General features: G+C 37.6%; 1 protein-coding gene across 39 annotated transcripts in view; it reads right to left on the reverse strand.

Moving 5' to 3' along the window:
• DST (dystonin) overlaps nt 1–16,386 on the reverse strand; it is a 289,183-nt gene that overhangs the window by 95,805 nt on the left and 176,992 nt on the right. For 31 of the 39 annotated variants that reach the window (XM_038134003.1, XM_038134007.1, XM_038134006.1 and 28 more), the window contains 10 exons: nt 15,697–15,785; nt 14,922–15,054; nt 8,302–13,860; nt 7,949–8,095; nt 7,579–7,794; nt 7,251–7,397; nt 6,022–6,255; nt 4,539–4,691; nt 2,324–2,557; nt 723–1,004 (listed from right to left, as the gene is read on the reverse strand). In XM_038134003.1, the coding sequence (XP_037989931.1) occupies nt 723–1,004; nt 2,324–2,557; nt 4,539–4,691; nt 6,022–6,255; nt 7,251–7,397; nt 7,579–7,794; nt 7,949–8,095; nt 8,302–13,860; nt 14,922–15,054; nt 15,697–15,785 (7,194 nt within the window). The remainder of the gene's footprint in view (nt 1–722; nt 1,005–2,323; nt 2,558–4,538; nt 4,692–6,021; nt 6,256–7,250; nt 7,398–7,578; nt 7,795–7,948; nt 8,096–8,301; nt 13,861–14,921; nt 15,055–15,696; nt 15,786–16,386) is intronic. The other 8 variants (XM_038133992.1, XM_038133994.1, XM_038133993.1 and 5 more) reach the window with 1 other exon arrangement.

A 16,386-nucleotide genomic window follows, 5' to 3' on the forward strand; every position in this document is an offset into this window, starting at 1 on the left:
TTTTTGCATTTTGGTTTTTGAGTTTTTTTTAATAAAAAAGGAAATCCAAAATACTATCAGCTACAAGCATATTAATTTTCTTTAAGGTGTCAGTCAACTCACACCTAAAGGTTCGTGGTTTCTCAGCTGTAAGTCAGCAAATAAAACCAAACTCTTATTATTTTAAATGCTTCCAACCTACCACGAAAATCTGTTTTTAAAATGCTGCACTGTAATTTTATGTAACTCACTCTTCTGAAGCCTTGAAACACTGCTTTAACTGTGTTAAAGTTGCAGGAAATGAAAACTATAATTTCAGTAAACTATTATTTGCAGCAATTTGCAATCTGTAGTCACAGGGGATTAAAAGGGGATGAATCATCTGGGTATCACAAAGATTTTTGAAAAAGTCATATAAAGAATATGAATTAATATTGCTACTTTTTGCATTTTATTTGCCTGCACCAATTTCTCACTATAAAAAATACTAAGCTCACCACGAAGATTCTTTACATTTACCTTGCAGAATGTGTCCTTTCTCTTATTTTGCAGGAAACAACTATAGTAATAGCAAAAAAGTGACAAATGTGCAATACATTCTAACTAGTGAAATTCCTTCCACTGTGTATTACTATCTTCCTAGTACTCGTTCCAAAGCCTATGACAAACAGGATGAGATTGAGTTCACTTATGTTGAATAAGGAGTGATACTCCTCAATGTTGAATAAACCCAGTAACAATACCTTGACTTTCTGATACTGCTGGTTCAGATTATCATCTATGCTTTTCACTAGTCCATCCACCTCAGTTTCAATGTCTTGCTGCATTTCCAGCAGATTCCCATTGACATCATCCTCCTCTCCTTCCAAAACTTTCACATCTCCTTCTTCAAAGTGTGTTCCATTCTGTTCTATCACCTGCTTAAACTTCCGGCCATGCTCCGCTTCTTTATCCACATTTGATAACCAATCCAAAAGGTTTTCTATTGTATTTTTACTTTCTTCCAGCTGTTCTATGGCTGCAACCTACATTGAAATTTAACAGTTTCAATTTAGAAATCTTCTTTAGAGATCACAAAATATCAAATAAATATACAAATAGACCACTTAAAATACATTAACATCAAATAAAATTTTGTATTAATTTAGAGGTTGCTGTTTATTTTATAAGAAAATAAATCAACAGTTCATTAGTTACCCAAATGAAATATGATATTAACCTCTCCACAGTTTATCAATATGTATTGGGTTTGCTTGGCCAGGTTTTGGAACTGGGAGGGCTGCAGGGGTAGCTTTTCTGAGAAGCTGCCAGAAGCTTCCTTCATGCCCTACAGACCCAAAGCTAACCAGCTCCAGCATGGACCCACCACTTGCTAAGGCCAAGCCCATCAGCAATGGTGGTACCACATCTGGGATTACATAGTAAAAGGGTAAAAAAATGCATGAAAAACAGCAGCCTGAAGAGAGGGGTGAGAATATGTGGGAGGAACAGCTCTGCAGACTCCAAGGTCCGTGCAGAAGTACAGGCAGGAGGTGCTCCAGATGTCAGAGCTGAGATTCCCCTGCAGCCCCTGGGGCAGCCCATGGTGAGGCAGCTGCGTCCCTGCAGCCCACGGAGTGCCACAGGGCTGTAGAGATCCACCTGCAGCCCCGGGAAGACCCCACTCCACAGCACATGGATGACCAAAGGAAGCTGTGACCCTGTGGGAAGCCCACACTCAAGCAGGCTTGTGGCACAACTTGTGACCCCATGGGGTCACTCCACATACTGGAACAGTGTGCCCAAAGGACAGCACCCCATGGAAGGGACCCCACTGCACATTGGAGAAGTTCATAAAGGACTGTCTCCTGTGTGAGGGACCCCACACTGGAGCTCAGCAGGGGTGTGAGGAGTCCTCCCCTTGAGGAGGAAGGAGTGGCAGAGCAATGTGTGATGAACTGACCACAACCCACTTTCCCCATCCTCCTGGCACCAGTGGTGAGAATGAGGGAGAGAGCTCCAGAGCTGAGCTCAGGAACAACGGAGAGGGGGAGGGAAGGTATCTTTAAGATTTCGTTTTTATTTCTCATTATCCTATTCTGATTTGATTGGTAATAAATTAATTTCCCCAAGTCAAGCCTGTTCTGCCTGTGACAGCAGCTGCAAGTGGTGTCTCCCTGCCCTTATCTCAACCCACAAGATTTTCATTACATTTTCTTGCCCTGTTCAGCTGAGGAAGGAAGTGATGGAATGGCTTTTTGGCATCCAGACATGGTCAACCCACCACACAACAGTAAGTTGCACAACTAATGTCATAAGACATGAAAAAGGTTTGAATAAAGGTATGAAACGGTTGCCTAAAAACCTTTTCTGTTTCCTGCTTAATTGCTGTTGTCATAGCTTTATCCAGTTCTTTTTTGGACTCTTCTGCCTTCTGGCTAAGGAGCAAACACTTTGTCTTAGCTTCATTTAGTTTCTGTTCCAGAATAGTCCTGTCTTCTTGTGACAACTTTTCTCCATTCTCTTTCAAGAAGGCTTCAGTATTTTTCACAATCTCTGCCAGTGTCTGGGCACTTGTTCTCATGTCTTTTTGGATCTCCTTTTGATAAAAAAGAAAGCAAATAGGAGTAAGTAAAGTATTCATGAGATCTTTCCAATTAACTTTATTTGAACTATCTCTCTTCTAGGTGTAAGCACTACACTGGTCCTTCCTAGCTGCACATGATACATTAATAAATTGCAGACAATTATTAAAATCAAAGGCAAACATCTGACAATGTTGCAGCTCAATCTTTTTTTTTTTTAATTGCAAATCTGTTTGCTTACAGTCCTATTCAGACTGAGCCCACTTTTTTCCCTTTAACAGTTTAAATATTGTGTTTCCACGTATGCAGAACATATATTTATTTTATTAGAAATCAAGACTTAAGTAAATCTGCTACACTGCAGTTTGTAAAGTGAGTCTCCTCACAAATTCTGGCCCATTACTATCCTAATGAAAAGCTGCTGAAAATAAGCTGTCTGACTAGAAGTCAGAAAATTGTATTCTTTCCTGGGTGAATTTTTTTCCATATTTCTTGGGTTTGTTCAGGCCAGAGATGGCATACAAATTTTTTTCCTCTATTGTAATCAATAATAATATTTCAGCCTCTCAAGAATGTTTACTTCCACTGAATTTCATAGAGGACAGATCTTTAGTTTTCATTTACCCAAAGCAGTTTTCCTAGTTTGCCTCCCAATTATCTGAGAGGAACTTTAATTGTAATGATTACTGTTGAATACATTCCCCCAGTTACTGAAACAATTACATTTTTCACCTTCTCGTGCAGTGTAACAATCTTGGAGATGCAAGACAGAACATTTGATCCTCATTCTAGACCACAGATTTTGCAGCAATTTTAGAATACAGCAGCTAAAACTGCAGCTCATTTTACACTTCAGCAAGTACATTAGAAATATTTTCCTGGGGATTCTGTATCAAGAAAACTTCTCCTGTGACCAAGATCTCTGTGCTCCCTTTCAAACAGCACACTGAGGATGACAGCTCTGACTTGATATAAAAAAGACTGTTTATAACCCCCATTCCCTCCTAAGACACACTTTTTGAATGGCAATTCCAAGAGATCAGGCAGAAAATAACAACTAGTTTGCTAGGCAGTCACAAGCAGCTGATGGAAAAAAAAATGAGGCTGTATCAGTTCTTGACTCCCCAGGAGTATCCCATTTAGGCCATAAATCCTTAAGACAGGTGAGAGATATTAAAAGCTGCCCCAGGGGTGTATGACTTACTATAAGAACAACTTTGACAAACTAGATGCATTACTTCAAAGATAAGTAAAGCAAGGCAGGATGAATAAGGAAATTTCTCCTTTTACAGAGAGTTGGAGCTCTACAGTATAGTAAACTGGTAAACTAGGAGGAGGAAGAAGAGTACCAAACCCTTCACTCCTTTAACTATCATAAACTCAATTTCTATCAGAACAGAGTAAAAGCTTATAGATGACTGGATACAGCTGAAGAGCAAGGAAAGCAAACCAGTTCAAAGGGGTTTGCTACATGAGGACACCAAAGAGATTGCAAGAAATACTAATAAGAACCAGAATTCAAAACAAAGCAAGAGTGAAGCAATGGAAAGCCTCAGGCAAGAGAAAACATTGCAGCAAAATTTTTCAAAGTACTCTGAACAGGAATAAACACTTCCTGATACCAGTTAAAAAGCTGGCTAAATTATTTTAGTATAATAAACACGTGTGATTTTATCACATTCAACAGGAATGATCTTAAGCTAATATATTAACAAAATTCATGCCTGCTTCAAGAGTGCTTCTTGAAATGTGTAGCACATACTCCCTTGTTCTAGTGTCTCCTCATTTGGAAGTTTCTCTGCTCCCACTGGCACATACTGGAGTGTATTCACAAGCAGCAGTTTAAATGCATGCCACTAAGCCTTTACTTTTGGTAGGTCAAACAAATCTATTTTATTCTCCTCACATGACAAGCCTTGTTACTCAACAAAAGAGTCGAGTCACTCTCCTCTGCACTCAGCCTTCTTTAACTTCTCTGACTAGAACTGTGCATACCTCCTGTTTGGTCTGGTATTGTTCCAGCTCAGCCTTGCTGTCTCCAATAACAAGGGACTGTCGCTGTCCGATGAGTCGATTTTCAGTCTGTGTAAGCAAATCACAGATTTCCTGCAGTTTCTCCTTGCATTCCTGCTGCCGTTCAGCCACATCCTATATTAGAGCCAAGTACAATTGAACAATAAGACAAAAAAATCCTCACTTCAGGAACCAACACTCTAATAGATATTAGAAATCTCTGAACATCAATATTGCAAAGTAATAATTTTTAAAGTATGCTGTAAACATGATAGCAGTGGTACAAAGAGCAAGATGAACATAGAGAAGTTATGGATAAACTTCAAATATGTTTTAAGTAAAAGAGACCATGTTTGATGGAATTGCCCAATAGAAGTCTGGCCATGCACATATGTGAAGGATGAAATCTCCAAACAGCAGAAGTGAAAATCCAGTTTCTTAACCACTTGATACCTGTGATAAACACTATTAATTCTGAAAAAAAGGACATCAAAACAGAGGTTAGTTGTGAATGTGAGTTAGCTATTTTTGGTATGCATAACATGTTACCTGAATAGAAACTGTGAACTTTTTAAGCAGTAGAGAAGAACAAAACATGCAAGCTCATTACTGTTACAGAGTTCTAGAAATCTTAACTGTGCCTTTCCTATACTCAATTTTATGCTTCTTTCACAAAATATAGTAGAAAGAAATGTTCTTGGAATGGCAAAATAATCAAAGTCTTCAGAATATTAAAGCTCTTTTATTTACACATAAACCAGGGCTGAGGTGGTGATTCTGAGTCCTAACAGTGCTGCTATGAGAGAAAAGGAGGTGCTGTTAAGGTGCAGCATCTTATCAGCCTCTTTTGACTCAACAAAGGCTGTTTACACTTGCTGAAGAAGTAACTGGCCCAACTTGACTCACAGTTTTCCCAGTACCCACACCTAGACCTGCAAGTATTTTGGCTGATTTACTCATATGTTTGTCCCTCTTACCCATCTCAGTCAAAACAATCCATGCTACACAGATTTTAACAAATCTGATTCTTGGACTATGAAGATCTAGAGAAAAGATCACATAAGCAGATGACCTGACAAATTAAAGGGAAAGAAAATCTTCAGCAAGACCAAAGTGTTATGGAATGGTGCAATAGCAAATTCAGTGATCAACATAGCTTGGATCAATTACTGATAGAGCTGCTGAAGAAACAACACTTGTGAGAAACCTCAGGTAAATTTCTCTCATTGCCAGAAAGAGCATACCTGTGTCTGTTCTTAATTTAATATGTTGTTTCTGTGAGTATAACAAAGAAAGACAAAAATGATAATTCACCAAATTTCATCAATATCATTTTTGCAGAACTACAAATGTATCTGTAGTAAAAAGGGAAAAGATAGAAATACACTCAATATTGCATGATGGTATAAAAGTTCCTCATCCATAGACAGAAACATTCAGCACACATTTACACAGAAAGGCAAACCTTCTGATCACCCAGCTCTTGCACTGCCTGTATCTGAGTCTCTAATCTTTCCACTTGAGAAGTTATTGCTTCCTGTGCTTCCTGAAAAGATTTCTGGGTGGTATTTAAGAGCCTCAGCAGCTGTTTGCTCTGATTAGGAGAAAGATCTTCAGCATGTTCAGAAATGAAGAACTGAACATCAAAAGCAGTGGACTCCAGTTGCATTTTTTTACAGCTGAGCTCTGCAGCACTGTTCTGTAAATGAAGTGAAGGGAATTACTAGCAACAAAGAAAAACTGAGTACAAATAAAACACAAGTATACCTACCATCTCTTCTTAGCTCTTATCCCAAAATGCCTTTGGTAGACCATTTAGCCATGAAAAATCAAAACTCAGAATCATACTGTCACACTCAGGTATGACATTAGAACTTGTGCATGGTTTGCCTCAGGACAGCTTGTGTCCAAGGAATAAAATAGATGAACTTGTACATTTCTCTTTCATTGGTCTCTCATAGATGTTTGAGAACTGACTGACCTTCAACTCTAAAAGATTTATGGAAGGTTAGATGTAACATTTCTAGGTTACATCTGGTCTGAAAATCCAGAAATTTTAAAATATATACTTGAAATCATTCCTATTCTTAACTCCACAGCAAGAACGTCACCATTTCTAGCAATGTGGCAAATCCTGTGACCACACCATTTCTCTGAACTCTATTTAAGCACATTAGAACAACTAAAATAATTTTTATTATTCATACCTATAGAAGTATATGAACATTACTAAAAATTCTATCTGCTTTGTTTGCCATTACTCATTTTGTGGAGTGTGTAATGAAGAAACCTTTTTATCTTTTCCCATCCTGTGTTCTCACATATAATTGATTGGGAAGACAATTAAACTTCAGTAAAGATTCTGAACCCAATGCATAAAAATCCAGTTTTAATCACTGAAGTACTTGTATTATATATTAGATTTATAAAAGGCTCAGACTTACTGCAACAAATGTAAGTAGAACCAACAGCTTTCTCAGTAATCCTAACTGTATGAAACTTTATTTGCAAGTGAAAAAGCAAATCAACACGATTTTATTAATGGATTATCTAATAGTTGTATTAAGTAATTACTTCTAGTCCTCTCTTTAGGCCACAGAGGTTATTGAGAAGGAATTAAAAAACCTAGCTAATAATTAATAATAAGGACCAATATTGCCAGAAACATCAACACCTGCCATAAAGAGCACTTACTTTAAATAGCTGTAAACTTTTCTTCATCTCTTCTATGTCGTTAATATTCACTGTGAAGTCATTCATGATTTTATTGTTCTCTGTGATCCAGTCTGAAAAGCTCTGCAGTTGGTTTAAAAGCTGCTGGTGTAATCCTGCAAGCTTAGACTAGAAAGTGAATTTTTATATTATTTATGCTCCTGTAGTATACTCACATTTTTTACCATATTAAATTGAATCACACATGTATCTTTATACTAAGATAAATTAAAGAAAATCCAAGTTCCTTTATTTTAGCCAATTGCCTTGAAGAAAATCAAGGTGAAAACATACACTGCTAAAAACATACCATTTCCAAGTCAACAGCGCGGACTATTTGTTTTGCTCGTTTTGAAGATCTATCACAGACCACCAAAAATGCTTCCTGCAAAGAGTCATAGCTTATCTTTAGCTCTTCAAGTTTCTCTTCTGGAATATCCCTGTTACAAGACTTTAAGAATTGTTCTGCCAGCTTCATGTCCTTTTTTAGGATAATTGCAAAGGTAGCCAGTCCTGATTCAAATGACTACAAAGAGAATATATAAAAAATGCTTTAAGTTACTAGGAAAAATGTTTAAATCTGAATTGCTTTAATTACATTTTGAATCTCACTTTTTAAACCTAAGGGCTATTTCTAGCACCCATCACTGAAGGACAAGCATAAAGAACACTTCACTTACCTCTAGCTGTTCCAGTTCAGCTTTTAGTATTTCCAGGCTGTTACTAATAGGCTGCTGGTTATCTAGGTGTTTCTTCATATCTTGAAGCACTGCCAAATGTTCTTGCATTTTCTCTGTTAACTTTAAACATTGCTGTACTCCATCAAACTGAAAATTAGTTTTAAAAATAAGAAAATATTTTCCAAACTGTCTTGAAAATAAGCAATAAAAGTCTTTGGGTTTATTATGATTTATTTTAAATTTATAATCTAATTTTCAACCATTCTTCCAGTTCAATTGTTCTCTCCAGCACTCAGAAAGATCCACGAAATTCCACTAATACAGGACACTGAGCATATCTTCTTGTTACTTACCATGCTAGTAGGGGTGTCTCCCATGACTGCTTCTTGTGTTTTCAAAACAGGCTCAGTAAAGCCTTTGGACAGGCTTTCTTTCTTCCCATGCTCCTGATCATCTTTCCAAGTAGAGATTGTGTTATCTGCCAATGTTTTCTCTTCATCAATTTCTGATCCAAGCTCTGATTGTTCTGTTGAGGAAAGAGAAAAAAGCCCATCTCCTTTGCCTTTACCCTCATGCTCTTTGGCAGTACCAGCAACCTGTGAGCTCCTAAGCAAACCATTTATCAGCTCCTCTAACTTGCTTGTACTTTCATCTCCAGGTGAGATTTGAAAAATTTCCAGAAGTTCATTGGTAGCAAGCTTGGGAGCAGGAGCTGTCATGTCTGTTTCACTCTTCCTTTCATCTGAATCAGCTGTCTTTTGCTTGCAGGATTCATGCTTCAGGATATCATGAAGAAGATCAGGACTTCTGCAATCAGGCCAAAGCAGTGAAGGAGCATCACTGTCCTTGGGTTCTGTACACAGCGTGGTGACCATTAGTGCAGTTCTAACAGCATTGTGTATTTCCTTCAGATTTGACCCACTAGACATTTCACTCTCAAGCTGAGTGCTTCTAACCATTTTAAGTAAATTTTGCATTAAAGTTCTGGTATCAGAGTAATTTAGGGGTTCACCTTCCTGCTTGCAGTACACATGTCCCATTTTCAATTTCCTTTGTAACATATTCTTTAAGTCTTCCATTAGTGTGTCAGACACATCTGCTGATTTTGAAAGACCTTCCTTTACTTGAAAGTCTTTGCAGGCTCCCATTTCTTTTTGCAGTGACTCCATGGACATTTGTTTTTTGAAACCATTTCCAAGGGAGGAAGTGTCACTGACCATGACATTTTCTCCCTTTGTGTTTTTCAGCATCTCATGTTTGTTCTGGGCACCATAATTCAACTTAGTCCCTATGCTACTCAGAATTGCAGAAGAAACATCAGTGGTATGGGTATGTCTCCCAGTACATTGCACTTCATTTCCATCCCCTAATTCTTTGGCATCCTCCATACTTCCTAAAGCATCTGGTTTTGTGGGGGCATTTTCACTATCATTGCTGCTTTTGTTTTCTGGAATGTCTTTCAAAACATTGTCGGTGTTTTGACAGTTAAGTCTCCCTGTTTTTTCAGTTATGCTAATCTCCTTTGGTTTCACTGTATTAGATGGGGGAAAAGAGTAAGTGCTACATTCACTGGAATGCATTTCTTCTGTATTTAGCAGAAAATCCTTTTCATTTTGTATACCTTTCTCCTCTCTTTCCGTGTCCTCAAAACAGAATCCAATTTCATTGAGTTCTGAATGGCCACCTTCTTTTATGCATGTTGTATGTTGTTTTAAAGGAGCAGAAATGTTACCATCTCTCTTAAATTCATCTGATCTTGTCCCTTGAATGTCAAGAAAACCTTGATCAACATTTACTTTTTCTTTACTTGCAGCAGGAGTTTCTCTAGCAGCTTTAATTACTGTTGCATCAAATATTTCCCCAAGGTTTTCCATCTGAATGGGACTATTACTTAGCCCCATGACATCACATTCCTCCATAATATTTACTCTATTTTTATTTTCTGTAAGAATTTCAAAACCTCTTTCTATTTGACCATGCTTCCAACTAGTGACTGGATGTATTGGGTCCCTAAATGAACTATTATCAGTCATATAAGGAGTATCTGTAAGGAATTGATTGTCCATTTGGGATGAGCTTTCCTTTAGCTGTTCCATATAATTTAATACTTTTTCCTCTGCAAGTAGTGCCTCTCTCTGCCCATGATTTGACTGTAACATTGGCATGGTATTATTGTCTTTATTCATGCTATCAGTAAAGCTTTCTGAGAGAAGCAAATTTGTCCAAGTACTTTGGTCATTATCAGTAGCTTGCTGTAGATAGGCTGTCACACTGATGTCAGATTTCACAGTACCATCAAGAAGCTGAGAAACTGGAACCCTAAACTGTGTTTCATTACTCTCCTCACTCTTTGCGGACATCCATTTAGTGTAAAACGTATTTTCAGACTGAACAGGCTCAGCAGTAACTTGTGGCATGTGTTCACTTTTGACACAAGTCCCATATTCATCTTCCGACTCCTGCTGTCTGGCTTCTTCACTGGTACATGAAAGATCAACACATCTTTCTTCAGAAATATTTGACATTGATTCACATATTACTGAGGATAGTTTTCCATTTTCATGGTTAGACTGGAATTGCAAAGTGTATCCTGTCTTGTGGTCTAAAGAATAGCAGTAGTCATCAATATTCTGATTGTTTTCATTGCTCCTTTCTACATCTTCTACAGACATTAAGAGCTGGTCACCTTTACTCATACACTGATGATGTGAATAAAAAATATCCATTTCATCTTCACTGTCAGAATCAGTGTCAGAATCATCATAACTATCATAATCCTCCTCATAATCTTCCCCCTCCTGTGTACCTTCAGATTCCTCCTCACACTGGTCACCTTCTGCTTTCATTTCAACTTCCTCACTCCTGTCTTGTACATCTGCTTCATACATTTTCCATAAATAGCTCATGCCTCCTTCCTTTGTTCCTTCACTCTCGGCAGTAACTGACAATTCTTGCTCCTTCTCTCCAAAACTCCCTGTTCTTTCCCTTCCCTCAAGGATTTTCTCCATAGTTTTGGTATTTGCAGAAGCTATAGTTATGCTCTCAGGTTGCCCTTTCACATTTATATGAACATCCTCTCCAGCATTAGCTGCAAGTTCTTGAAAAGAGCTGGTCTCTTCTCTTAGGGTTATTTGACCACCTCTCTCCTCCAGAAAACCGAATGGAACTGATCTTCCAGCCAATTCTGGCTCTGGTGTATCATCATCCCCCACCTGCAAGGTGTCAAACCCCTCATCACCTTGAGAAATGTCAGAGGAATCATCATCATCATCAATTTGTGGAGTGTCATAGACATCGCTGTCACCATCATCACCCTGAGGTGTTTCATAGGCATCATCATCATCACCATCATCATCCAACGGAGAGCTGTCCTCTTCAGAGGCTACCTCACCACATCCATGCTGCAAGCAGTTACTTCCAAGCTGTGGGATGCCATCATCCCCCTCTATTGATGAGTCAGAACTACTGTCACACGGCAGTAACCTATGGAATATAAGATCACTTTCTTCTTCTGTCAGCCTTTGTGCTGTGCTGTTACTGTCCCCCAGAGGTGGTCCATCATGTATGACAGCATCACCACCCAATGAAAGCCTATGGTTCGTGTCTGTGCTGTCGTCTAGACACAGTTTATTCTGAAAATCAGCACAATCCTCCAGGGATGGCCTTCCATGGATGTAAAGACAGTCCTGTAGGGATGGACCTGCATATTCCTGAAGAAATTGTGCACCATATCTGTTGTCTTCAAACTTTGGTGTGACACCACATTGACCAACCAATTCTTCTGGAAGCCTATATTCAGTGTCTGCAGTGATGGATGAATCAAGACTTCTCTGTAAATTATCTTTCTTGCTGTTATCCAGTACCATTCTGCTACCATCAGCTTGAAATATGGGAAGCCCATACTCCGTGCACCTTTCCAGCTCCCTCCATGTTTCCTTATCTGACAAATCATTCACGCTCAAGGAATTTTGTAATGTTTTATCATTCATGTTTTCATTATCCAGACTGTCTCCCACACAAATCTCTTCTTTTGCTCTTTGTGATAAAAGTCTTGTAGTTGAGTCATTTGGAAGATATCCTTCAATGTTTGCTGAATTTGTCAGCTGATTGTTATGCTTACATTGTTCTGTCCACTCAGAAACCTCAAAAAAACCTCCAAGTTCATTTCTCTTCATGGAATTTTGAGTGCTGTTTACTACATTTCTGAGTTCTGCAGGGGTAGTTAATTGCATTTCCTGTGTATATTCTGATTGCTCAGAACCAAGAATATTGCAAACATCTGGCCTGCACACATGGGGATCTTCTTGTGAAGATACGTAATTCCCAAAATCATCAAACTGATTACATATCCTATTATTACAAGAATTCTCAGCACCTGAAAGATCACCCTGAACAATGTCCGCTGACTTTAGGTGAATTCCTTTTGAACTTACATATTTGTTACTAAACTCTATTTCTGATACACCAGCATTGTACCCAGCACTATCACCTTCCAGCAACATATTGATGGTTTTTTCCAGCTGTCCATCATATAACAAAAGTCTCTGTCCAGTGTTTGCATCCATATAACTATTCACCATCAGGTAAGACATGAATAGTTTCTTAGCTTCATCTAGATTATGACATATAGGGTCTTCTGTGCCAGAAGCTTCATGTTCCCCCTCACAGCCATGAAATACAGATGGCAGAAATTCATAAGTTGATAACCATTTTGCAGCATTTTTACAAAGAGACTTTAATTCCTCTACATCGGGCATTTTATCTGGTAAAGTCACATTGGTCAAAACAGATACAGTATTACTGTCTATTATTCCTGATTCTGCAGCCTTGTCAAGACTGATTATTTCACAAGTTTCTGGAATGTAAAGTGCAGCTATTTTCTTTCTATCATTCAATATTTTGAATGCCAGCTCATTTGTAATCATATCTTGGTGCAAAGAAGTTGATACAGGGAATATTTCACCAGTGTGAGGCCAAATTAGTCCCACAAAGCCTCTCTGAGCTTCTAATACCAGCAGAGCACTGGTAGATGATATTAAGTTGCATTGCACAGCTTCATCAACAGTCAAGCGTTGTCCTGAATTTTGACAAAGGATTCCACCAGTCTGAACCTGACGTGTGAGGATCCCACAAGCAGTGTCCTGATCTATCATCCCTTGTCTCATGGCCTCTTCCACAGTCATTCGTTTCCCTGAGTCAGGGTCAATGATACCTCCAGACATTAACTGAGCACCCAGCAGCCTGAACATTGTTTCCCTGTCAATGAGCCCTTCATGGGCTGCCCTCAAAACAGTTACCTTCCTTCCACATTTGAACACAATTCTCCCTTTTTCTTGTGGTTTCACAGGTAGGAGTCTTAACCCTGTTGCTTCGTGTATTATGCTTCTATGAACCATCTGTTCAAGGGAAATTTTCTCAGCACAGTTGGGGTCTATGAGATCTTTACATGTATCTCTTCTTTCCAGGAGTTTGGAATATAAAGTTGGAGAAATGAGATTTCTCTGGAAAGCATTCTGCAAAGACAGCTTTTCTCCAGCAGATGGCAAAATCAAATACCCACTTGAAAGCTGATTCTCAAGAATTTTAACAGCCAGAGGTTCTGAAATCAGACCTTGTTCTAAAGCTGAAACAGCTGGAATATTTTCTAATGATGATTCTGACATAAGCTTCTTTGCGTTACTTAATTCTTGCAACTGCAACAGAATCTGCTCATCAATTAAGGCATGGGCTTTAGCTTCTTCCAAATCATAACACACTCCTAATTCTGGAGAAATTATTCCAGAAAGAATCAGCTGATTCTCAAGCAATCTAATTCCAGTGTCATAGTCAAGATAACCTCTTAAAATAGACTGAAAGACTGAAAGGATTTCTCCAGTTGTTTGGTCAATGACACCAGCAATGACTTTATTCACCTAAAAGGAAATATAAAAGAAAAGTTATTATCATTTTTGGACCGTACGTTTAAAAAATTCTTTTTTGATTTTGAATGCATGATAAGCATAAAAACATGTACTTACCAGGCCTGGAGGAATGTTGTGAATGTTAGCAGCTCAAATGCACAAGTGATCTATGTCAGTCATTCAACAGCACACGATGTGATAAAAGATTTAAAACCAACATGCATCTGTGAATTGAAAACCTACGCTTTGCATACATAAATAGGGTTAGTGAAAAGAAGAAATGATTGCAGAGAGGGCAAATAGAACATATACCTGAAAGACACATTTTCATGCTATAAATGCCTGTGAAAGGTTAGAATATTTGGAAACAGTATGTGATTCAACACAACCATGCTATTCATGTTTACAGCATACAGCATTTCTGTATATACACTCAACAATATGGAATCAGATACTCCAGCACCAAATATTGCATTTAGTCCACATGGAAAGCATGAAGTCAGTTTGGCAACATTATTTGAACTCATTACAGAGACTCTGCCTCTTTATGTATATGACAGTACTTGCTCCATATTTAAGAGTAATATCCATTAACAAATATATTCAGAGTGTCTCAGAGAAAATTGTATTATGTCCTCCCATTTTCATACCCAGAAAAAAATTAGGAAAACCTGAAAGTAGATCACTTCTAGGACATTTCTGAGTGATATATGGGAGAGAGTAACATGTTATTTTACGGTGTCATTTTTGCAGCAGAAACACAGACTTATCTAGCAGTCAAAGAATGGCTTTTAGGAGAAGAGTTAAGAGATGAATGATTTGCTTATCTTTCTTCATGCAAGGCACACATTATTAAGACTTTTCAAAAGAAGTTTGATGAATAGAATGCTCATGTGCACAGGTAAAGTTACATACAGCATTTCATAGCAAATACCCAACACCTTCAGTCAATTAAATATCTACTTCCTTCACACACTGTTAATTGTAGCTTCTTCTTTTGCTGATCATGTGTGGTTTGAAAACCATGCAGGAAATCTCAAGAGAAACTGAAATCTAAGTTTGAATCTTGTTACCTTTTCTTCCATCTTTTCATCACCCAGATGTGCTTCCTGCAGCTGCTTCAAAGCTTCGTTGGATAACAAGCTGTAGCTTTCCTGGAGGGATCTAACTTGCTTTTCCATTTCATGTCTCTCTTCATCTGTCATTCTATTATGGAAAAAAAATGGAAGGAGGAGATCTCTGGGTAATTTGTAACTTGCAGGGAGTGATCTGTCTACCTTTACTTAAACATGGGCAGCAGAAATTAGTACAAGTAGTTTGGAAAAAGTACAGCCTAATTATAAAGATGTTCAAGAAAGCTACAATCTGATAGCAATTATTCAGGAAAAGTAGCCTTTAACATAGCCTTTTGCATAGGCCTTTTTCTGCTGATTAGCAGTCAAGACACGTAACATAACCATCAAGGAGTCATGAGACATCTCAGCAATTTAGTAACTAAAACCATCTGTTTTCAGACACAGATGAAACAATCTTGTGATAGGTAGTTCAAGTACTCATTTACTACAAATGTGTTAATTATTTTGATTAATGATTGTTAATTATTTGTTAATGATTTTGATTTCAAATGCAATTTTAAATATCTACTATTTTTAAGATGACCAGAGGTATACAAACCAAGTCAAATTCTTGAAATTAACAAAATTGCATCAAGCTTCACCAAATAAGACAAAAAACTCCCAAACTGTACGTGACATGCAATGAGATCTATAAGGATGTCATTTCTTTTAAGCAAATAGTATGTATTGATTCAATTAATTTACATTATTTGAAAAATAAAAAATGGCATACTTGTCACTGTGCTTAGCTAAAAATGACTGAGTAGTCTGCAGAGCTTCAGCTATTTGTTCTTTCTTGGTTGACATTTCATGAAGGGAAATCTGAAAAATAAATAACCTGTGTTCAAGACTTAATAATGTATATAAATAAACAAAAACAAACAAATAAATAGAACCTTATTTGTATCTGGGACTAATCTCAACAACAAAAGAGATTGATTTTTTTTTTAAGTCTATGGACTATTGGTAGAGCAATATTATTTATCAGAATTGCATCATTTACATATGAGTAAGTCATTGTGATGTGTTTTTTGATTAAGCAAGCTGTTTTGAAAAAACTATTGGGCAAAACAAATAGAATATTTCAAAATGTTATTTGACGAAAAATTAACCAATCCTTTAAAATCACTTATAACTGGCACAGTTTATAGCAGCTATATAAAGGTTGTGTACAACAGCCATGTTCAAGAAATTGCTCACCAAAATGAGAAAAAACAAATTTTTGAAAAAACATTTTGAAGAACACAAGCCTTCATGAAATTCAATAACAGACACAAATGCAATATTAGACACCTGGGAAAAAAGGAATTATTAATTGATATTCTCGACACTATCAGTTCTGTGCCATCCCCGCTAAAGGACTTGCTCTGGTAGAGGAACTTGTGGGAATTTCATCTTCTAACTTTCCTGGGAATCTCCCTGC

This window comes from Motacilla alba, chromosome 3 (genome assembly GCF_015832195.1).
Source record: "Motacilla alba alba isolate MOTALB_02 chromosome 3, Motacilla_alba_V1.0_pri, whole genome shotgun sequence".
Classification (NCBI taxonomy): Eukaryota; Metazoa; Chordata; class Aves; order Passeriformes; family Motacillidae; genus Motacilla; species Motacilla alba.